At 47.5% G+C, this 24,482-nt stretch overlaps 1 protein-coding gene across 2 annotated transcripts in view; it reads right to left on the bottom strand.

Moving 5' to 3' along the window:
- The window catches only part of Larp1 (La ribonucleoprotein 1, translational regulator), a 104,123-nt gene that overhangs the window by 56,352 nt on the left and 23,289 nt on the right, over positions 1-24,482 (bottom strand). Inside the window, exon 1 of one of the 2 annotated variants that reach the window (XM_042697611.1) lies at positions 12,009-12,745. The exons of the other annotated variant lie outside the window; for it this stretch is intronic. Coding sequence (XP_042553545.1) covers positions 12,009-12,441 — 433 coding nt within the window. The 5' untranslated portion in view covers positions 12,442-12,745. Of the gene's footprint in view, positions 1-12,008; positions 12,746-24,482 lie in introns of those variants that run through there. 2 annotated transcript variants of the gene reach the window in all.

The raw sequence follows: 24,482 nt of genomic DNA, 5'->3' as shown, positions 1-24,482 counted from the left end.
CTACAAACAAATTAGTTCAACAATTCTTTCTTTCTTTCTTTCTTTTTTTTTGGGGGGTCCAGTCATGGGCCTGAACTCTGGGCCTGGGCGCTGTCCCTCAGCTCTTCAGCTCAAAGCTAGTGCTCTACCACTTGAGCCACAGCGCTACTTCCGGCTTTTTTCTTTTTTCTTATGTGGTGCTGAGGAATTGAACCCAGGGCCTCATGCATGCAAGGCAAGCGCTCTACCACTGAGCCACCTTCCCAGCCCCTCAACAATTCTTTCTAAAGAAAGGTGCGTTTGTCTTACGTGCACCATCTCCTCTGCATATTCCTCATTTCCTGTTACCTTTCCACTTTTACACCCAACTTTGTTCTCACCATGTCCAGCCTTGAGGGGAAAAAAGTTAAGGGACAGAGTACAGGTCCAAGTTCAAGCACGTAAATACAAACATCACACACATATATGCATGCACACACACGTACAGTGGGAATTCTAAATATGGAGCACGAGTTACTAACTTGTCACAATAGTACTAAGTTGGTAAGTGGCAGAGCTAGCTCAGACAGTGATGGACTAAAGCTCATGCCCAACCACTAGTACTCCCTAAGAGGGGAGTGAAAGCAACTGCAGTGGGGTTCGTCTCACACCTTGCTCTGAATTGTGATCTTCAAGAATTCCCATTTCTGGGCTGGGAAGGTGGCTCAGTGGTAGAGCGCTTGCCTTGCATGCATGAGGCCCTGGGTTCGATTCCTCAGCACCACATAAGCAAAAAGAAAAAAGCCGGAAGTGGCGCTGTGGCTCAAGTGGTAGAGCGCTAGCCTTGAGCTGAAGAGCTGGGGGATAGTGCCCAGGCCCAGAGTTCAGGCCCCACGACTGGACCACCCCCCCCCCCAAAAAAAAGAATTCCCATTTCTACTCTAGACCAAAAGTACCCTCTTGTGAAAATGAGGGGTGGTTTTACACTCAGTGATCTCTTCAGTCTCTTCTAGTCTATTTCCTCTTCTTTCCAAGGAAGGGGGGTGGGGTGGGGAGGAGAGAGAAACACCAAACTTTGAGGGCACAAAAATGGGGACAGAGATGACAACTAGGAACCAGCATGGTGAGCCGAACTCTATATAGCCCAGCATTAAAAAAAAAAAAAAAAAAAACTCATTTCAGTGGCCTATCTGGGAACAAATGCAATCCAGGTGAAACTGAATTCAACCAAAAAGGGTGTCTTCAGAGGGAAGGAAATATTTGTACACAAGGTTACGTGACCCTGGAAAAGCCTAGGGCCAAGCTGCAGAGTGGCTGATAGATAACAGCAAAGCATAGGAGACTAGGAAATCTCCCCACTATAGGACCACCAGCTGGTGTTGAATTTTACAAACTGGATACTTGCCTTCCACTACTACTTCTAGGACCGCCTTTCTCTCCACCAACCAGCAAGCATAAACTCAGTCTGGGCTGGTCTATCAGAAACAGTACTTCTAGCAACTGAGATGCATTCCAGATAATGCAGCTTCTGAAGAGCCAGAGATAGAACATACACTTCAGCCACTCCCTACCCCGAAAAGGTGAAAGCTAATAACTACCCAAGATCTACATTTCAGGAATTTCTTAGAAGTCTACTCCCTTTGTTCCAAAGGACAGACGGAAGCCCCAAACCATTCTTTTTTGTTTTGGTGATTCTGAGGTTGAACTCCGGATCAGTACAGTTTGAGCCACATATCCAGCCCAACTTCTTGCTGGTTGGAGATTTTGTCTCAGACTTTTCTACTGCAGCTAGCCTTGAACTACAAAGCCTCTGGATTTCTGCCTCCTGAGTAGCCACTTCAAACCACTCCCTGCCCCACCCCCCCCCCTTTTTTTTAAAGCTTTAAGTTGTTCTACATTCATTTATTACACTCTTACACAAAAGGTTCTGAGCCAAGGCCACCTTTCAAAAGGAAGTATCCAAATGTATCACTACTTGCTTAAAATTCCTTCGGCTTCCGGCTAAAATTGTAAAGATTTGGCATTTATAAGACCAAATTGCTTACTTTTCAGTAATCTTCACTTAAACCACAGGCACTTCCCTGAATGCTAAGCCTTGTTTCTACAACTCCTACTCTTCCTTTCCATTTCAGCTTAGCCATTGATTCCCCCAGGTAGACTTTCCTAATCTAGACTGAAATGGATGCCCCTACTACATTTCTAAGTATTGCATACCTCCTTTTGAGTGAATGTGCTCCTTGCCAACAGATTTTTATTATCCACTGCAGTATCTACTACGTCTCATACATGGTGAATAATCAAAATGGGCCTCCCAGTTCAAGTCTCAGCACCAACGTGCGCGCGCACACACACACACACTCTCTCTCTCTCTCTCTCTCTCTTAGATTTGGAAACAGTAAGAGCCAAAAGATGTAAGGAAAGATTAATCAGATGCGAAACAGCAAAGAAATACATGAAGCAGAATGACCTTCAGGTTCTGGGTGAGCAATTAGAGAAGTGCTTTTAATTCTCCTAAGTCTCACTTTCCTCATCTGAGAAGTGGGATAAAAAGAGCACTTGCTGAGATGACAAGGCCAGGGCAGGTGAACACTCAGTAAATGGTAACCACTGCATCACTACCAGCTGTTTTTAGTTATTAAGAGCCCTAATAAATTAGTGCATATGAAAGCAGAGCGAAAGCCTTGTCCAGAGGGCTTCTGTGCGACTTAATTCCTCAGAGAAGCTGGCAACTCCACCTAGAGCACAGCAGAGAAAAGAAAGACTCCCTCCCCCACCCCCCTCCCCCGGGTCTGGTTGTGGGGCCTGAACTCTGGGCCTGGGCGCTGTCCCTCAGCTCTTCAGCTCAAGGCTAGTGCTCTACCATTTGAGCCACAGCGCCACTTCCGGCTTTTTTCTTTTTTTTTTGCTTATGTGGTGCTGAGGAATCAAACCCAGGGCCTCAGGCATGCAAGGCAAGCACTCTACCACTGAGCCACCTTTCCAGCCCCTATCATTTTAAAAGAGCCTTTCTTGGGCTGGGAAGGTGGCTCAGTGGTAGAGTGCTTGCCTTGCATGCATGAGGCCCTGGGTTGGATTCCTCAGTGCCACATAAGCAAAAAAAAAGAAAAAAGCCAGAAGTGGCGCTGTGGCTCAAGTGGTAGAGCACTAGCCTTGAGCTGAAGAGCTGAGGGACAGCGCCCAGGCCCAGAGTTCAAGCCCCACGACCGGACCCAAATAAATAAATAAATAAAATGATAGAAAATCTGTAACAGCATGGTGCTGGTGGTGGCTTACGCCTATGATTCCAGCTACTCAGGAGGCTGAGATCTGAGGACTGAAGTTCAAAGCCAGCCTGGGCAGGAAAATTCACAAGATTCTTGTCTCCAATTAACCACCAGAAAACCAGAAATGGTGCTGCCCACCTTCTAAAGTTTTGCCAGTGCAAATACTGCTGAAGGAACAAAAGTGCTACATCCAGACTGTACTCTGATTCCTGGAAAATTCCTCAAAGAGACACCTCAGTCCATCTTCCCATCTGCCACAGGTGGCCCTGGTGAAGATCACAAATAGGGATGGGAGCATGGTTCAAGACCTACCCAGCTCTGAATTCAAACCCCAGTACTGAAGAAAAAAATAATAGCTCATCTTGAAGGCTCACTCTATCTCTAACATCCACTCCCATTTATAGGAAGGGCATGTAACCACTCAAATAAGCAATTACCTCAATCTACACATATCTGGCTTTGGAATCAATCTTCTGGAATGTAAACCTGTTGTACCTGGACCAATTTAGATTCTGAACTGGGCTACCCCATACTCAAAACTGAGTAAGAACTCAGCACTAGGATTAGCCTTATAAGAAAAAACAGTTAGCTAAGCAAGTTTTCTAAGGTCATACAATAAATGGGAGCACAGAAATAACCTTCATTTGTTAGTATTTAAATTCTAGTATCAAGATAACAGGCTCATGCCTGTTGATCTTAGCTACTCAGGGGCTGAAATCTGACGACAGTGGTTCAAAGCCAGCCAGGACAAGAAAGTTTGTGAGACTCTGATCTCCAATTAAGCACCAAGAAAGCCACAAGTAGCTGTGGCTCAAGTGATAAAGTACTAGCCTTGAGCAAAAAAAAGTTCTGAAATCAAGGTCCTAAGATCAAGCCCCAGGTTGGGCACAAAATATAAATAAATAAATTCCATTATCTTCCCCCTCAATACAGCCATTTTCATTAACCTGGTAACAAAACATGAATGTCAAGCCAGGCATAGTAAGTAGCACACATCTGTAAAACCTTTCACAAATCCTGAACCCCAGGCCAAAGTAAGGTCATTCAAACTCTTAGCTAGTCTTTTAAATCACTGGACACTATCCAGGAGGTTCTTGAGCCTGGACTGAAGCACCTGTAAGCCTCCCAAGGCCCTAACATTGTAATCACCCACTTTGAGCTTGTCTTCAACTTTGCAAACAGGGGTACTCCCATCTGTAAAGCTTTCTATTTTAAAGAGGTTTTGTGGTTTGAGGGCTGCTTGTTCCTCCTCCTCTTTGCCCACCTCTCAGAGAAGAAAAGAACAGGAGCTGAGTAACAGTGAGATAAAATGCTTAGTCCAGCAGAGACTCAAGACTTTCAGGAGGTTCAGAGTTCAAGAAAGAGGGCTTGAACCCCTCCCTACCTCCCAAGGCGCCAGAAAACAACCTCCCAAACACCCCCACCCCTTCTCTGGCAGACACTCAGTTCCCTTGTCAGAGTACAACTCAAAGTCCTTTCCCAGAAGGCTGCTGCCATTCCCTTGCCATCCTCTGTAGAAGGTGTCTTAATTGAAAAGGAAAGCCCTCTCCTCTGCTAAAGAGAGCTTTCTTTAGTAGGGGAGAAAGTGACTGGAACCATAAGTAAAAAAAAGCCTTCTTTAGTAGGGGAGAAAGTGACTGGAACCATAAGTAAAAAAGCCTTAAGATTCCTTTACTAAGTCTAAACTAGCCGTTTATAATGTATGTCTGTACATACAACCAAATGTGGCACACATACACACAACCAAGCAGAGTTAAAAGGAAATGATCACATGTCATTATGGCTACTTACAAGATTATTCTTTAATATAACCTAAAAGGGACTCAAGATCCATACAAGAGCTGACCATAACCATGACTGGATGATTTCAATTCTTTTCATCTGCAACAATTCTCCCCCTTTAAAGCCCTGAGTTCAAGCCTGTAAATCCAAATACTCGAAAGACTGATCAGGAAGATTATAGCTGGAGGCCAGCCTACGCCAAAAGTTAGCAATTTCCCATCTCTCCCACTCCACCTTCCCCACCCCCACATCCCAATCAATAAGCAAGAAGTGGTGATGCCCAGCTATTTGGAAAATTATGGGCAGGATGGAAGTCCAAGCCGGCTCTGGTTAAAAATGCAAGACCTAGCTGGGTGCCAGCTGGCTCACACCTCTAATCCTAGCTACTCAGAGGCTGAGATCTGAGGATCACGATACAAAGCCAGCCTGGGCAGGAAAGTCCATGAAACTCTTTTTTTTTTTTTAAATTATTTTTTGGGTCCGGTCGTGAAGTCTGAACTCTGGGCCTGGATACTGTCCCTCAGCGCTTCAGCTCAAGGCTAGTGCTCTACTCCTTGAGCCACAGTACCACTTCCGGCTTTTTTCTTTTTGCTTATGTGGTGCTGAGGAATCGAACCCAGGGCCTCAGGCATGCAAGGCAAGCGCTCTACCACTGAGCCACCTTCCCAGCCCCTCCATGAAACTCATATCTCCAATAAACCACCAGAAAACCTAAGTAGCACTGTAGTGTAAGGGGTAAAGTGCTAGCCTTGAGCTGAAGAGCTTAGGGACAGCACCCAGGCTCAGAGTTCAAGTCCCATAATTGACCCAAAACAAAACAAAAAGCAAGACCCTATTTGGAAAATAAAGCAAAAAAAAAAGGGCATGTGTATGTGTTGGGGTGCTGTGTCTCATGCAGTAGAAACTGCTTAGCAATTAGTCCCAGTATCACACTCACACAGATCCCTCCTTTGAAAAGTGACATGTATTATTATTGTTTCATAGAATTTCTCACGTTTTGCAACGGGATCATGCTATGTCACAATCAATTTGTTCTACTATCCTATTTTCCCCATAAATGGGTAGTTAGGATCTATGGTCCTATTAAAGTTGGGTTCATTTTTTTATTTGGTAGAGGAAATGCCATAGGTGGTGGTGTGTTCTCATTACTACCCTGTAAGGCACATAATGCCTGGTTGTTCTTTTATGCACTCCCAATCTGAGTCTCTGAGTATCATGGTTTGAAGCCAGTCAGGACAGGAAAAGTTTGTAAGACTCTTATCTCCAATTGAGCACCAAAAAAGCCAGAAGCAAATATATACATACAGCTCTACCTTGGTTTCTTCCTTTTGAGGGAAGGGAGTTTTGACACTAAAGACAAGCAACAAACAATCCTTCAAAGACATTTAGACATCACCCCATTTCCTCATTTCACAGATGAAGAACTGACAAAGGCAGAAAAAGCATGGAGAGTGCCAGTGTCCACTTTGTTGGTCAAGGAGCATGATCAAAAGTGGAAGTAATGTCTATAACAATGCCAATCATTCACTATAGAAACATCTTGGTTTTTTGTTTTTGTTTTTTGTTGTTGTTGTTGTTGGTTGTAGGGCTGAACTCTGGGCCTGAGTGCTGTCCCTCAGCTCTTCAGCTCAAGGCTAGCACTCCACCACTTGAACCATAACGCCACTTCTGGCTTTTTCTGCTTATGTGGTGCTGAGGAATTGAACCCAGGGCCTCATGCATGTAAGGCAAGCACTTTTACCTCTGAGCCACCTTCCCAGCCCATATAGAAATATCCTAAATAGAATTTACTTAATGTTCTTTACATTTACAAGTGCTTCCTCTGTGCCTGGCACTATACTACAGGCTTAAATTTCCACCTTAGGCTGGGAAGGTGGCTCAGTGGTGGAGCGCTGGCCTCACAGGCATGCGACCCTGGGTTCAATTCGTCAGCACCACATACACAGAAAAAGCTGGGAGTGGCGCTGTGGCTCAAGTGGTAGAGTGCTAGCCTTGAACAAAAGCAGCTCAGGCTTGAGTTCAAGCCCCTAGACTGGCACAACACTTTGAAATAGCAACTATCATCATTCCTGTGGCGAAGACTGGTTAACAGTGATTAAGAAAGGTCAAATAAGCCGGGCGCTGGTGGCTCACGCCTGTAATCCTAGCTACTCAGGAGGCTGAGATCTGAGGATCGCGGTTCAAAGGGGCACGAGAGACCGTGGGACTCCTATCTCCAATAAACCACCAGAAAACCGGAAGTGGCTGGGAAGCTCAAGTGGTAGAGCGCTCGCCTTGAACTGAAGAGCTGAGGGACAGCGCCCAGGCCCAGAGTTCAAGCCCCACGGCCGACAAAAAAAAAAAGAAAAGAAAAGAAAGGTCAAATAATTCACCCAAGATTGTCCAGCAAGCTATAAGTGGAGATAGGCCTCAAAAGTGCAAACTATATTATAATTCAGGGCTACAGCCCTTATTTCCATCTACTTCTTGTGGGGCAGGGAGGAAGCACGGCGTAGAGGATAGAGGGTAGCTCTAATGTTAAAGTCACTAAAGACGCTAGGAAAGCCTTAACACAAAGGAAAGCGAACTGGTTTAATGTGGTGGAGAACCTCTAGGGTACCATGGATCAGCTGGATTATAATCCTTCTTTACTCTGTGAAATCAGTTTTGCTGTATTTTTGAAATGCAACTAAAATAGAAAAAAAATGCAAAGAATATAAACACTTAAGACTCAGACTTTGCCAGGCGCCGGTGGCTTATGCCTGTCATCCTAGCTCTTAAGGAGGCTGAGATCCGAGGGTTCCAGTTCAACAAAACCAGCCTAGGCAGGAAAATCCAGAGATTCTAATCTCCAATTAACTACCAGAAAACCAGAAGTGGAGCTGTGGCTCAAGTGATAGAGCACCCACCTTGAGCTGAAGAGCTGAGGGACAGTGCCCAGGCCGAGTTCAAACCCCTCGACCAAAAAAAAAAAAAAAAAAAAAAAGACTCACACCTGTAATTCTAGCTACTCAGAAAGCTGAGATCTGAGGAACACAGTTTCAAGCCAGCCTGAGCAGGAAAGTCCGTGAGACTCTTATTTCCAATACACTACTCAGAAAAGGCCAGAAGTGGCGCTGTGGCTCAAGTGGTAGAGTGCTAGCCTTGAGCATAGAGGCTCAGGGATAGCACCAGACCAGTTCAAGCCCCAGGACTGGCAAAAAAAAAAAAAAAAAAAAAAAAACAAAAAACCCCTCTGCCTTTGTCTTCTACTTTAGCACAACAGTTTAAAAACAAACAAACAATAGTTTTCTTACTATATCAAGTTTAGAGGAGTACACACAACAAACCCACTGAATACCCCTGCTGGTTGAGAGGAGACTTGCAATGCACGTGCACCAGCCACAGTACAATTTCAGTTCAATTACACTGTCCTTCACAGCCCTAAAGCACACATACCCTCCCAATAGAGAGTCTTTACAAAAAGCAAACCAACTAATGCTTAGTTAAGGCAAATTACTAAAGTCATTGCTACACACACACACACACACAAACACACACACACACACACCATAAACCAAGTGTGGTAGCACATGCTTGCAATCCCAGCACTTCGCTAGGTAAAGGCAGATTGTATGCAAATTTGAGGCCAGCCTAGTCCACAAAGCAAGACCCCCATCAAAACAAAAAAACAAATAAAAAACATACCATATTCCAAAGCAAAAACTGCTTCATCTTTGGGTCACCAACTAACCTTAACTTTACCTACATCATACACAAGTCACTTTCTTTTTTATTATTTTTATAATAAGAATGCATCACTTGAACTCAGGGCCTGGGGACTTTTTTGCTCAAGGCTGGTGCTCTACCACTTTGAGTCACAGCTCCACTTCCAGCTTTTTGTTGGTTAACTGAAGAATCTCACTTTCCTGCTCTGGTTGGCTTTGAACTATAATCCTCAGATTTCAGCCTCCTGAGTAGCTAGGATTATAGACCAGAGTCATTGGCACCTGATTTATTTAGCAAATTTTAAGGACAGAGATCTAACTTATTCCAGAGGGTTCTGATGCAACGCATGAAAACAAACTGCTTGCATTGTTTGACCTCAGTTGAAGAAAAACTCAGACTCAGAGAAAAGTCCGGGGGAAAAATCTTCAGTCTCCTACAGCTACAATGTCATGCACTAGGCTGATTTACATATGTGTATATATGTGCATATATATGTACATATATAATCACTCACAATGACCCTGTAAATCAGGCACATCATAAATCTCTATTACACAGATGGGAAAGATGAGACAAAAGATGGTTATAATAACTTGTACAAGGAGTCATTGCTCATAACAGGTGGCAGAGCTAGCATTTGAGCCTATGCAGTTTGATCCCAGCACCTATGCCTGTGCCTTCTTTTCCTTTTAACTTTAATGGACTTCAGAAGAAGGTGTGGTTGATTGAATAAGGGGGGAAAAACATTTGAAAAATATTGTAGTGGAGGAAGTGTGTCCAAAAAGACAAAACACAAATCTCAGGATTTAAAACTACAAATCTAGGACCTGGACACTTAAACCAGAAGAAAGAATCACACAAGAAAGGAGAGAGATCATAAAACATATTTTATTACTAGTTACTGCCGTGTCCCTTAAAGAACTAAAAACACCAGCATCTGAGCCAAAAGGAGAGCTAAAAATAGGCATCTGCAGCAAGCTTTGGAAAGCTTTTAGCATGGTTATGAGGCACTCATTTGTGTAGACTCCCAAAAACATATGCATCACAGAACACAAAAACTCTCAAGACCACACAGCCACTATACTGGTGTCACATTTAAATTTGTCCAGACAACAAACAAAACTAAGGCCGAAAAGGGGCCTTAGAGATCCATGTTTGCTCCAGAGATCACCTAAACCTTAGCAGCCCCACAATCCAATCACAGAGTTCTCTCTCAAAAAAAGCATCCAAGCCCTAACAAGAGGCTTAAATCAAGAAGCTACTGGATTAATGCAGAGTTTATCTGACAATGACTATTTCAAAGATTTGAAACCAGAGAGTACAGACTCTCTCGCTTTAAGATTCCAGAAAAACAAGAACAGAACAAACCTACCCAACTCAGAATGTTGCTCTGGGCACTTAAAACATGCCAGCTTATCCTCTCAGAGGGAAAGCCAAGATGCCAGCCAAACTGTCTTCTTCCCACGATCAATAACCCCAGTGAGGCAAGCGCTATCAAGGGCCCCTGGACTTAACACAGAACGCCAGCTCAGGCACCCAATACCACCTGATGTCATGGCTGATTTAAAACCCACAAGGCAGGTTCACCATTAGTTAAGTAGCAGCAGCCAGGGGTGAGTAGCTCCACTTAAACTTCTAAAGAGTGTACGCTCCTGGGGATGATTATACCTCTGAGTTTAAAGGGGAGGGGGAGGGAAGGACCAAAGAGTCTTAAAAGTTGTTTTCCCTTACGCTGTGGGTGGAGAGGAGGGATCTGAAAGAAAATGGAGGTTTCAGCACTGCCCTTGGCATACACGGGCTCAGGAAGAGAAACAGGGCAAGAGGAAGAGAACACGAGGTGAGGGACGACACTTAACTCCTCCTCCCAAGCGTACCCTCCTCCAAAATGAAGCGAGCTGAAAAGGAAGGAAAATGGAAACACGCCGCTTCCAGCATGGGCTTCCCGGTGAAGAGACAAGGTGATCCGCCTTCAACTTTCCCCATTCTCTCCGTTCAAACCCGGGGAGCGTGGGAAGCGCTCGGGGCCCCCTTCCTCCGGAGGAGCCAGCCTCAGTCTCGGGCGCCCCACGGGCACTCCTGGCCGGAGGGGGGGGGGGGGGACGGAAGGGATGCACCCTACTCGGCACGTGTCCCTCCGCACGCTGACACCGCGCCTCCCCGCCGGAGGCCGAGCCCAAATCCCACCCAGAGCGGAGAAAAAAAAGAGCGCCAGGAGAGGGTGGGGTGGGCTCCGGGGAGCCGCCGCCCGCGGTGGCACGCGGCTCCCCCGCTGCGGAGGAATGCCGGGAGCCGCGGGGCCGGGCCCCACGCTCGCACGCGCCGCCGGTCTTCCCATCCGCCCGGGCCTCTCGGCACCCGGCGCCGAACGCCCACCCCGAGCGGCCGCGAGCAGCCCCCCGCGGGGCGGCCGGCGCGGCGCAGGGCGCCCAACTGTCACCCGCCCGCCGGCCGCGGCCCCGGCCCCGGCCCGCCCGGCCACTCCCTCCCCCGCCGCACACGCCCCTCGCGTCGCCGCAGGCCCCGCACCCGCTCAGCTCACATCTTCCGCCAGCCCCCAACCGGCTCCTCCCGCACACTTGCTCCAAGGCGGAAGACGGGGGGGGGGGGGGGGGGACTACCGAATTCAATGACTTTTTTTCCTTTCCTCTTCGTCTAACCGACCCTCCGCCACCAAATGGCGACCCTCCAAAGCCCCCCCCCCCATCCCCTTTAACTCCCAGGCCCTAAACTTCCTAAACTTAAAACCAAGGAAAAGAATTTCCCCCAATCCGTGCGGCCGGCAGGAAACCTCCCCGCCGGGTGGCAGGGCCGCCCATGACATATGCTCATTAAACCTTTACAACATGGGGACGGACTCGCGAGGCCACCAAAACCCCGGAGCGTGGGGGGGTGGGGGGTGGCGCGGTGGCACAGGGGTTTCCCCCGGAAGGTTCAAGACTCCGTCCCACACCTCCAGGACCTGCTTGGAGGCGCAGGCGAAGAGAGGACACAAGGCCCTTTTCCGCGAAACCCACACCCCTCCCCGGCCAAGTAGGCCCGAAGCACGCCGTTGCCCACTAACCGCTGCGGCCCAGGCGGCGGCCACGGCCTCTCAAGGCCGGGCCTCGAAGCCCGGAGAGAGCGCTGCGGGGAGGGCGCCGAGACTCCCTAGAAACCAGAAAGCAATCGCAATCAACCACCAGCCTCCTCCTCCTCCTCCTCGTCCAAAACCCTAAAGTAACCCACCAAGCAGCGGTGGCTGCTGGGGAAGGGACCTCCAGGTCCTCCGGAAAAGAGGCCTCCCGAACCCCCTGCAGAGCAAGCCGCCGAGATACCCACCTGGGGGGGACTGTCCGTTCACGGTGGCCAGGACCGGCGGCAGCGCGTTCTTAGTCCACGGGTTCACCTTGGGCGGGGGTGCTTCCACGAAGTCTCGGCGGGCGCCCGTAGCTCCTCCGCCCGCGCCCGGCTCGCCGCCGCCGCCCTCTTCTCCGTCGCTGATCGCCAGGCCTTCGGCACCCGGCGGCTGCGGCGGCCGCGGGCTCTCGCGCTCCGGAGGCCCGGCGCCTTCCTTGGGCGGCTTGGCGCAGGGCGGCCGAGGTCTCCGGGCGCCGCCGCCGCCGTCAGGCTCCCCCCCTCCGACGTCGTTCGCCCCGGGCTCGCCCTTGCCTTCGGGAGCCAGCGGCTGCTTCTTCCTCACCAGGCCCCCGTGCTCTTCGGCCTGCAAGAGCGGGGCGCCCCCCGGCAGCAGCGGCTCCACCTGAGTGGCCATCTGCGCGCCCGCTCCCGCCCCCCCCTCCCGGAGAAGCCGGGGCGCGCCCGAGGTGGCCTCCCCCGCCTCGAACTCGGCTCGCAAGAGCGCCCGCGACGCCTTCCTCCGGGCCGCCGGCTCCCAGTCGCTTACGGTGAAGGGTCGGGGTTCACCACGCTAGGCGCGGCCCCCTTTCCCGGCCGAGTGCAGCCGCCGTAGATCCGAGGCCCCCGCTGGCGGGGCGGGGGGGGGGAGCGGTGGTGGTGGTGGGAGGGAGAGGAAGGCCCCCCACTCTGCGGTCCAGGCCTCCTCGGCGCGCGTCCCCCCCCCCCCGCCCGAGCCGCCTCCTCCTCCTCACGAGGGGCCCCCACCCCGAATCTGGCCGGCCTCTCGTCCCGTCCCTCCCTCCCCCCCGCCCCCGGGGCGGCCCGGGCTTCCCGGCTCGGGGGGCTGCAGCAATATGGACGGACGGGGGGAGAGGAGCGGCGAGCGGAGCAGACCACGCGATCCGCGGCAGGCGGCGGGCGGGCGCGCGCCTCGCGACGCGGCGGCGGGCAAGGGGAGGGGACGGCGCTGCGGGAGCGCGCCCGCCAGGCGGGCCCTGGGCGGCGGGCGGAGGGGGTGGCGGGAGCGCGCGCGTAGGGCCTCTCCCGGCCCCGCCCCTCGCCTGCGATTTCCAGCGAGCACCTCGGAGAGTGCGCGGGGTGGGGTGGGGGGAAGAGGGAGGGGAGAAGCGAGGAGGGAGGGGGGGGGAAAGAGCGCGGACCTTACGGGGGCGAGCACGTGCCTGATGCAATTCGGGAGGGGGGGGGGCGACGCAGGGGGCTGGGACGCTGGGGGTGGAGAGGGGGAGGTGTCTTAAAGGGCCAGCGCCCGGGAAGCCCGCAGGTGGAGCACATGGGGCCAGGCCACGCGGCCGGCGGGGCCTGCTAAGCTCCCTGTCGGATCGCTCGCCGGATTTCGGAGAAAGGAGTCGTTAATGTCATCCCCCGATTTCAAAGATACCGTAAAGGAGATCCTTTATCCGCCCCGAGGGCACACCCACGAGGTGCCGGGTCGGGTGCCCGGAGGACCTGGCCCCCCACTCTCTGAGGCCCCGCCTGGGTGACCTTGGGTAAGCCGCCCTGCTCTTCCTGGCTGAACTCCTCCCTGCTAGGCCTGACTGGGACTCTAGGGCAGTCTTGGGTTCGATTCCCGTCCGACGTGGAGGGCAAGCTCTTTCTCACCCCTCAGAAGGAGCGGGCACTTCCAAAGTGCCTCTGAAACAGGGCGTTTATGGGCCGGAAATGTCTTCTCATTCAAGAGTTTCTCCTCCCTTCTTCCCCCCCCCCCCCAAAGAATTGCTGGAGCAGAGTTGAACCTTCCTAGGAACTCTCCAGAGATTGGAGGTTTATTTATTTATTTAAATACCCTGGCCCTTTACCACCTTCAGCAGAGTTCACCTCCCTGCGCCTCAATTCCCCCCCCCCCACCGTAGTAAAATGAAGACATTGTAAAATGTATGACAGCAGTTTCAAACTTCAGTGTGCAATCAATTCAATAAATATTTACTGACCCTGTGCTGTGGTCCCCTGCAGGGTTCTAGGAAACTGCTTCAGTAAACCAGCTACCTGCTTCTCATCCTAGTTAAGTTGGGAAATGATAAACCAGTGCTTGTTTGGTACCTCTGAAGACTATATATAATTACTGCAATAGTAAGACAAAAGTATTGGAAATCAGACACAGTCTGGAATTACACTCAGAAATCTGCAAGACTCTTCCATTTGAACCACACATCCAGGTGGACCCTGGTCCTTGCCACCAGGTATCAGTGGATCAAGCCTGAAATTCTCCTTACTCAGAAGGCTGAGATTTGAGTATCATGGTTCAAACCCTGGGAAGAAAGTCTATGAGACTTTTTTTTTTTTTTTTGGGGGGGGGGGGAAGTGGGTCATGGGGCTTGAACTCCGGGCATGGAGGCTGTACCCTGAGCTTTTTTGCTCAAGACTAGCACTGTACCACTTGAGCCACAGTTCACTTCTGTGTTTTTAGGCAGTTAATTGGAGATGAGTCTCCTGGCATTTCCTGCTCAGACTGGCCTCAAATTGCCATCCTCAGATCTCAGCCTCTTGAGAAGTTAGGATAACAAGTATGAACCACTGGTACCAGGCTCTGTGAGACTGATGGTTAGAGATGTGTGTACCTGTATGTCTGTGTGTTCCAGTCCTGGAGTTTGATTTCAGGGCCTAGGCACTGTTCCTAAGCTTTTGTGCTCAAAGTGTGTACCCTAGTACTTGAGCCACAGCTTCACTTCTGGCTTTTTGCTGTTTAACTGGAGATAAGAGTCTCATGGACTCTTATTTTACCCAGGCTAGCTTCGAACCACAGATCTCAGCCTCCTAAGTAGCTTGGACTACAGGCATAAGCTACTAGCACCTCGCTTGATTTGTTTTTTCCCCTAAATACTAGTCAATGACAAATAGTTGAGAATAGCTACATTTTTTTTTTTTTTTTGCTTTTGTGCTGTTCCTGAGGCTTGAACTCTGAGCTTGAGTACTGTCCCTGAGCTTTTGTGCTCAAGGCCTGTGCTCTGCTACTTGAACCACTTTCATTGGTAAGTGGGAGGTAATTGGTGATAAGATCTCATAGACTTTCCTGCCCAGGCTTGCTTCAAACTACAGTCCTCAGATCTCAGCCTCCTGAGTAGCTAGGATTACAGGCATGAGCCACCAGCATCCAGTGAGAATACTTTTATTTAGTAACTAGTACTTTCTAAATTCTATGAAAAATATTTGACATTCATTATCTCATTTGATCCTTATCATCATCCTGTGACATAGGTATTCATTCTTTCCAAATAATAAATGAGTCTCTCTCTATGCTAAATAAAAGACTAGGCTTTTATTGCCTTCTATTACAAAGGAAAAGCTACTTTCAATGAAGGGAGCAAGGTAGGTATCTGTACCTTTTTTCTTTTTTTTTTGCCAGTCCTGGGCTTGAACTCTGGGCCTGGGCGCTGTCCCTCAGCTCTTCAGCTCAAGGCTAACACTCTACCATTTGAGCCACAGCACCACTTCTGGCTTTTTCTGCTTATGTGGTACAGAGGAATGGAACCCAGAGCCTCATGCATGCAAGGTAAGCACTCTACCACTAAGCCAACTTCCCAGCCCACAAGGCAGGTATCTAGGATCATAGGTAGCAGCTGAGTATCAGAGTGTGTTTTCAGAACAGTATAAATCCCTAGGCCCTGTTCTTACCACAGTGCCCATGCCATGAGTTCAAGCCCCAAGACTGGCAAAAAAAGTTAAATCTGCTGGGCACAGGTGGCTCACACCTGTAATCCTAGCTACTCAGGCAGCAGAGATCTGAGGTTCATGGTTACAAACTAGCCTGGGCAGGGAAGACCCTGAAACTCTCACCTCCAATTAACCCCAAAACTGCAAGTGGAGCTGTGGTTCAAAGAACACGCCTTGAGCACAAAAGTTCAGGGACAACACCCAGGCCCTGAGTTCAAGCCTCAGCCTCCCCCTATATCCCCCCCAAAAGGTGGCTCTTACAAAGCTGGGATCTGAGTGTTACAGTTCAAAACTTGCCTAGGCAGGTAAGTGAGATTTTATTTCCAGCTAATCAGCAGAAAGCCAGAAGTGAAGCTGTGGGTCCAGCCTTGAATGGAAAAAGTTAAGTAAGAGCATGAGGCCCTGAATCCCCAGTTTGGGGATGGGTATGTATGTGTGGGAAGGGAGAGTTGTATCCTACTTTTCTCCTAGAAATAACTATCAAATTAGGGGGACAAAAATCTAGACAATTTGATCACTGGCCAAAAACATGAGGTTAGACAAAGTAATTGCTTTTTTGTTTCAAGGATCAGGCTAATTTATTCCCATCTCTTGAATGTATCATATTCTTAAAGGTTCACACACACATATACATAGTGACAAAAATCAAAAAGTAAAAATGATAGAATCATCTATGATGACACATACTCAAGAGGCTAAGGTAGGACCACTGGGAATTTGAGGACAGCCTTGAATACATAGGGAAAAACCTTAGCTCCAAAATAAATAAATAAATAAGGGTTGGGAAGGTGGCTCAGTGGTAGAGCGCTTGCCTGGCATGCATGAGTCCCTGGGTTCCATTCCTCAGCACCACATAAGCAAAAAAAAAGCCGGAACAAAATAAATAAATAAGCTGGGTAGGAAAGGAATAGTTCTCTGAGTTAGAGCACATTTGAATTTTTTTTAGTTTTTTGTTTTGCTGGTCGTAGGGCCTGAACTCTGGGCCTGGGCGCTGTCCCTCAGCTCTTCAGCTCAAGGCTAGCACTCTACCAATTGAGCCACAGCACCACTTCTGGCATTTTTTTCTGCTTGTGTGGTGCTGAAGAATCGAACCCAGGGCCTCATGCATGCAAGGCAAGCACTCTACCACTGAGCCACCTTCCCAGCCCCTGGATATGTATTTTTATTCCTCTGGTGTTTGATTTTCCAAATAACCTTGAGTTTCTGGAAGAACTTGCACTGAATCTGATATCAGAGGCCCTTGGATCGCCTCTGTATACTGACATGGGGTTGGAAACAGAGGGGCCTTGTCCAAAACAAACAATGGCAGCTGGGGAGTGTTTTTTCAAACCCTGAAGACTGTTGGTCTTCTAGAATATTCCATGAGATGATTTTAGTTCTTGGGAAGAGGCTCAACTGTAGATATGAACAGCAACAGGTGTTATGTGCAGAGGTGGTATTGATATTGACTGCCTCCCCAATACTTTGGTTAATACGCATGGCAGCATTGTGGTGGTGGTGGTGGTGGTGGTGGTGGTGTGTATGTGGCTTGAACTCAAGGCCCTGTGCTCTTTTTTTTAAATTATTTTTATTTAGTTTTTGTCGGTTGTGGGGCTTGAACTCTGGGCCTGGGCACTATCCCTCAGCTCTTCAGCTCAAGGGGAGCACTGTACCACTTGAGCCACAGCGCCACTTCTGGTTTTCTGGTGGTTTATTGGAGATAAAGAGTCTCATGGGCTTTCCTGCTCAGGCTGGCTTTGAACCACAATCCTCAGGTCTCAGCCTCCTGAGTAGCTAGGATTACAGGAGTGAGCCACCAGGGCTCTGGGGTCCTGTGCTCTTGTCTAGCTTTTTCTACTCCAGGCTGGTACTCTACCACTTAAGCCATACCTCTGAGTCTAATGACTCAGACTTTCCAGCCCAAGTTAGCTTCAAACCTTGATTCTCAGATCTCAGCCTCCTGAGTAGCTAAGGTTTAACAGGCTTGAGCTACTGGCAATCCTTTTCTATCAAGTACGACTACCCATTTCCATTTTATTAGTATAGCCTCAGTGGAAAAGGAGGAAGGTGGTTTGCAATGAGGAAGAGGTGATAGATGAGCCTTTCACCCAATATTCCCTTGAGGTGGAGTGTGTCACTATCTCAATTGCTTCTCATCAAATTCTGCCTATGTAGTCCTTAACTCCAGCCCCATTATCTTCCTTGCAGTTCTGACTCTTCTCAAGTGATCATCACTGCTCCCTGGATTCCTTCCAGACATCGATTACCATCAATCAGATTTCTTGACCTTTGATGGACTTTGACAGGTCTTGCCTCTTCTCAAAATCTCCATATTCATTTTCAGCATAGCCTGACCCTAACCTTCCTCCGTTTTCATCTAGCCACATAAGCTACACTCCAACAGAGGATTGCTATCATTTCTTTCATTCTGTGTGTGAGTGTGTGTGTGTGTGTGCATACATGCGCACACATACTTGTACTTGGCCTTGAACTCAAGGCCTGAAGCTATCCTTTAACTTTTTTCTTCACGACTGGCTGGCACTCTAACACTTGAACTATAGAGCCACTTCTGGCTTTTTGCTGGTTAATTGGAGTCTCGTGGATTTGTCTGTAAGGGCTGGCTGCAAATCAGGATCCTCACATTTCAACCTCTTGAGTAGCTAGGATTACAGGCATGAGCTACCAGTGAACACCCCCCCCTCCCCCCGCTCTTTTTTTTTTGGTGGTGGTGTTGGTGGTGGTGTGGGGCTTGAACTCAGGGCCTGGGCTCTGTCCTTGAGCTTTTTTTCACTCAAGGATAGTACTCTACCACTTTGAGCCACAGTGCCACTTCTGGTTTTCTGGTAGTTAATTGGAGAGAAAGAGAGTCACAGACTTTACTGCCTGGGCTGGCTTTGAACCACAATCCTCAGATCTCAGCCTCTTGAGTAGCTAGAATTTTAGGCATGAGCCACGAGTGCCCTGCTCTGTGAGACTATTATCTCCAATTAACCACCAGAAAACCAGAAATATTTACTGTGCATATTTACAAATATTTACTGTGCGTTTACAATGGAACAGTTAGTGAGTAGGACCATGGAAAACATAATTTGTTCCCTGTTCAGGCAGCTCCCAGCCTATTCCTCGTAAGTCTTGTGTTTCTCTGGCTCATATCATATGACAGAATTTTTAATAGAGGTTCTGAGCAAGAATGCTACTTCTACTTTCTTGGTGCTTAGGCAATACACAAACTAAATTTCACTTTCCCCATATACCAATTGAAGATGATATATCATATGCTTCAGTAACTCATCATGACACAATGTGTATAATTGAGTACTACAATGCGTCATGCATAGTATGTGCTAAGTAAACATTATCTTTTATAACTGTCAATAATGCCTTTCCACTTCTACTTGTCCAAATTTCTGCTTGTTTTTCAAAACTCAGAATAAAATGCCAACTTTTTCACAAAAAAAATCTTATTTAATTTCCACAGCTAGGACATGAAGATTCTCCCCATTTTAAACTATTAATAGAAATTTCTTTAAAGTATGTGAGTATTTTTCCCATTCTACACTGAGTATGGTAAATTATGAGTATGCTATATCTCCTATCAGTGTTATACATTTCTTTTTAATTATTTTTTTTGTGTGTATGCCAGTGCTGGGACTTGAACGCAAGGCCTGAGTGCTGTCCCTTAGCTTTTTCGCTCAAGGTTAGCACTCTATCATTTGAGCCACATCTCCACTTCCAGGTTTTTAGTGGTTAGTTAGAGATAAAGGTCTTGGACTTTTTTTTTCTTTTTGTCAGTCATGGGGCCTGAACTCTTGGCCTGGGCGATATCCCTCAGCTCTTCAGCTCAAGGCTAGCACTCGACCACTTGAGCCACAGCACCACTTCAGGCTTTTACTGCTTATGTGGTGCTGAGGAATGGAACCAAGGGCCTCATGCATGCAAGGCAAGCACTCTACCACTGAGCCACCTTCTCAGCCCTTTTGGACTTTTTTGCTAGGGCTATCTTCAAACCTCATTCCTCAGATCTTGGCCTCCTGAGTAGTTAGTATTACAGGCGTAAGTTACAAACACCTAGCTTGGTATAATTTATTTCATGTCTTATTTCTATATATACTTTACATAACAGAGCACATATAGGAATTTTTTTCTTTTTCTTTTTTGCCAGTCCTGGGGCTTGAACTCAGGACCTGGGCAGTGTCCCTGAGCTTCTTTGGCTCAAGACTAGCACTCTACTACTTGAGCCACAGAGCCACTTCTGGCCTTTTCTGTTTATGTGGTACTGAGGAATTGAACCCAGAGCTTCATGCATGCTAGGCAAGTATTCTACCACTAAGTTATATTCCCAGCCGGACATATAGGAATCTTATTTCTTGTTTTCTCTCCTTCCTAAACTCTATATTATTATTGCTGTTTCCACATCATTACAGATTTTCTTCCATATGATCCGTTACATATAGTTTATTAAGCATTTATGTTAGCCCTCGCATTATAAAGTCCTGCTCTTTTTTCTATACCACTACCAGGACTTGAACTTCTTGATCTTCCACTCAATCTCTTTTGCTCACAGCTTAAGCTCTACCAGTTGAGCCACACTTCCATTCTCCAGCTGCTTAATTGGAGATAAGAGTCTCACAAAATTGCCTACTTGGGCTGGCTTCGAAATAGGATCCTCTGATTTTAACCTCCTCAGTAACTAAGCATGAGCCACTGGCACGCAGCCAGTGACCCACTTTCTATTTATACCACACTATATATTTTCTAAAAGACTGTGAGGGAGGTAGGGTAGACAAGTACCTCTTGTTGGCAGTGAAGAACTGAAGCCCACAGACATTAAGTAACTTGCTCTAGGATGCCGGAACAGCAGAGTCAGAACTAAGGTCTCGCCTGGCTCCATTCCCTAAACCACATGAACAAGAGGTACAGATATTACACCAAGAAAATGCAAAACCCAAAATTTCTGGTAACCTTTTTTCCTTTCCTTTTCTTTTCTTTCTTTCGTTCTTTCCTTCCTTCCTTCCTTCCTTCTTTCTTTCTTTTTTCCAGTTGTGGGGCTTGAAGTCTGGGCCTGGGCGCTGTCCCGCAGCAATTCAGCTCAAAGCTAGCGCCCTACCACCTGACCCACAGCACCACTTCCGGCTTTTTCTGCTATAGGGTGCTGAGGAATTGAACCCAGGGCCTCATGCATGCAAGGCAAGCACTCTACCGTTGAGCCACCTTCCAGTCCCTTTTCTTTTAGCTGGTCCTGGGGCTTGAACTCAGGGCCTGGGTGCTGTCCCTCAGCTCTTCAGCTCAAGGCTAGCTCACTACCACTTGAGCTACAGCACCACTTCCGGTTTTACTGGTGGTTTATTGGAGATAAGAGTTTCACTGAGGGCTGGGAAGGTGGCTCAGTGGTAGAGCGCTTGCCTTGCAAGCCTGAGGCCCTGGGTTCGATTCCTCAGCACCATATAAGCAAAAAGAAAAAAAGCCGGAAGTGGCGCTGTGGCTCAAGTGGTAGAGCGCTAGCCTTGAGCTGAAGAGCTGAGGGACAGCGCCCAGGCCCAGAATTCAGGCCCCACAACCGGACCCAAAAAAAAAAAAAGAGTTTCACTGACTTTCCTGCCTGGGCTGGCTTTGAACCAGATCCTTAGATGTCAGCCTCCTGAATAGGAGGATATGGGCATGAGCCACCAATATGCAGCTCTGGTAATCATTTTTTAAACAGTAAATAATCAAGTTTGTGGAAACAAATATGAATCCGCAGTCAAAGCCAGGTGTCAGTGGCCTGTGCCTATAATCCTAGCTACTCAGAATGTTGAAATTGTAGTGATGATCCTAGTTTGAAGTCAGCCTGGGCAGGAAAATTTGTGAGACTATTATCTCCAATTAGCCAGCAAAAAGCCAGAGATAATTTGCAGGGAAATGGACAGCCCTAGAACAAATCATGTTAAGTGAGGTAAGTCAAGCTCAGAGAACACACTGTATATGTTTTCTCTATGTGGAAACTATATTTAAATACTGGGACATAAAAAAATGTATAGGTCTCTAAGCGTTCACACACAGTGAGACAAACGAGGATATTCTTAGGAGAGGAACGCAAATGCCTATGTGCATCTGATCATATAAAATAATATTTATCAAAAATAAACTCCAGGAAATTAAAATGAAATTTTTTTCTTCATTGCTGTTTTTCTTTTTGTTTTGTTTGTTCATTTATCTATTTTTGGGAGGGCAAGGGGAGGCACAGAAATGTAGGAACAAAAGGTGAACAAAGCAGTTAGTGATACTAGATACTATACTGAAAGTGAACTATATAATATATGAGTAAGGAAGAGAGGGAAAACTGGGAGAGACCCAGGGAAGGGATGACATTGTCCAAAAAGAAATGTACTCATTATCTGGCTTATTTAATTGTAACTCCTCTGTACATCAATTTTATAATAACAATAAGCTGGCCACTTGTGGCTCACACCTGTAATCCTAGCTACTCAGGAGGTTGAGATCTGAGGATGACAGTTCGAAGTTAGTCTGGGCAAGGAAGTTCCTGAGAGTCTTATCTTTAATTATCAGAAAACCAGAAGTGGCACTGTGGCTCAAAGTGGTAGAATGTTAGCCTTGAGCAAAAAAGCTCAGGGACAGTGCCCAGGCCCTGAGTTCAAGTTCCACAACTGACAAAACAACAATAATAATTAAAATTTTGTCTTTGTAGTTTTTGTTGTTGTTGTTATTGTTGTTGTTGCCAGTCCTGGGGCTTGACCTCAGGGCCTGGGCATTGTCCCTGAGCTGTGCTTCTTTTTTTTTTTTTTTTTTTTTGGCAGTTGTGGGGCCTGAACTCTGGGCCTGGACACTGTCCCTAAGCTCTTCAGCTCAAGGCTAGCACCCTACCAGTTGAGCCAAAGCGCCACTTACAACTTTTTCTGCTTATGTGGTGCTGAGGAATCGAACCCAGGGCCTCATGCATGTAAGGCAAGCGCTCTACCACTGAGCCATCTTCCCAGCCCCCCTGAGCTGCTTTTGCTCAAGGCTAGCGCTCTATCACTTGAGCCACGGTGTCACTTCCAGCTTTTACTGTGTATGTGGTACTGAGGAATCGAACCCAAGGCTTCATGCATGCTAGGCAAGCACTCTACCATGAACCTACATTCCCAGCCCAATTAATTTTTTTTTTAAAAGAAAATCTAGGGTCTGGGAATGTGGCTTCATGGTAGAGTGCTTGCCTAGCATGCATGAAGCCCTGGGTTCAATTCCTCAGTACCACATACACAGAAAAAGCTGGAAGTGACACCATGGCTCAAGTAGAAGAGCTCTAGCCTTGAGCAAAAGAAGCTCAGGGACAGTGCCTAGGCCCTGAGTTCAAGCCCCAGGACTGACAAAGAAAAAAAGACTCAGCAGTCAAAATGAAAGCAAGAGACAATTTCCCTGTTGACATGACAGTAAATATCATAGGGTGACACAGACCAATAGAACCTGCCACTCAAACAGGAGCCTAAACTCCAGGACAGAGAGCCCTGCCAGAAGGCCTGGAGTGGAAAGAATAAAGGAGGAGACTTTGTTCTTGCCTTAGGGAACAAATTTCCCCACAATAACACCTTCTTTTCATAAACCCCTTTTCTATTCTTGAGTGTGACAGAAAAAAAAAAAAGGCCAAGGGTCAGAAGAATACAGTTTAGGCCAAGCTTTTATTATTACTTATTTTCTAGTTATGTGATCTCAGGCAAGTTAGTTTGCCTCCCTGAGCTTTCCTGTCTCCAAATATAAAATAGCAGAGGGGCTGGGAAGGTGGCTCAGTGGTAGAGCGCTTGCCTTGCATGCATGAGGCCCTGGGTTCGATTCCTCAGCACCACATAAGCAAAAAGAAAAAAGCTGGAAGTGGTGCTGTGGCTCAAGTGGTAGAGCGCTAGCCTTGAGCTGAAGAGCTGAGGGACAGCTCCCAGGCCCAGAGTTCAGTCCCCACTACCAGATCAAAAAAAAAAAAAAAAAAAAAAAACCAAACAAATATAAAATAGCAGAACTCTTGGATATTGGTAGCTGTAATCCTACCTACTCAGAAGGCTGAAATCTGAGGATTACAGTTCAAAGCTAGCCCAGGCAGAAAAATCCATGAGACTCTTTATTTCCAATTAACCACCCAAAAGCTAGAAGTAGAGCTGTGGCTCAAGTGGTAGAGTGCTAGCTTTGACCAAAAAGGCTTAGGGGAAGTACCCAGGCTCTGAGTTCAAGCCCCCGGACTGCCACAAAAAGAAAGAAAGAATGAAAGAAAGAAAGGAAAAAAGGAAGGAAGGGAGAAAGGAAGGAAAGCAAGAAAATCATTCACTAGACAAAATCTATTATACCAAATGAGCCAATATTTATGAAAATGTTCAACAGTCCTAGCCTGTCACCTACTTCAGGTAAGTTTATAGTGGCGGGCAAGTTCCTTTTCATTCTCTGCCTCAGTTTCCTTGTCTGTAAAATGGGCACAATAACAGCATGGACCCCCAAGGGTTATTGTAACAATTAAGTGAGTCAATAAAGCGCTGGCTGGCACTGGTGGCTCACTCCTATAATCCTAGCTATTCAAGAGGCTGATATCTGAGGATTATGGTTCAAAGCCAGGTCAGGCAGGAAAGTCTGTGAGTCTCTTCCCTACAATTAGTCACAGAAAAAGTTGAAATTGGCACTCAAGTGGTAGTGTGCTAGCCTTAAACAAAAGGAGCTTAACTAGGCACTGGTGGCTCATGCCTCTAATCCTAGCTACTCAGGAGGCTGAGATTTGAGAATCACAGTTCAAAGCCAGCCCAGGCAGGAAGTCTAAGAGACTCTTATCTCCAATAAACCACTCGAAAACTAGAA

Source organism: Dipodomys spectabilis, unplaced genomic scaffold, assembly GCF_019054845.1.
Source record: "Dipodomys spectabilis isolate Male_0828 unplaced genomic scaffold, ASM1905484v1 ptg000227l, whole genome shotgun sequence".
Taxonomy (NCBI): Eukaryota; Metazoa; Chordata; class Mammalia; order Rodentia; family Heteromyidae; genus Dipodomys; species Dipodomys spectabilis.
Note: the sequence above shows the minus strand (reverse complement) of the source record. Positions and strands in the feature narration are given on the sequence as shown.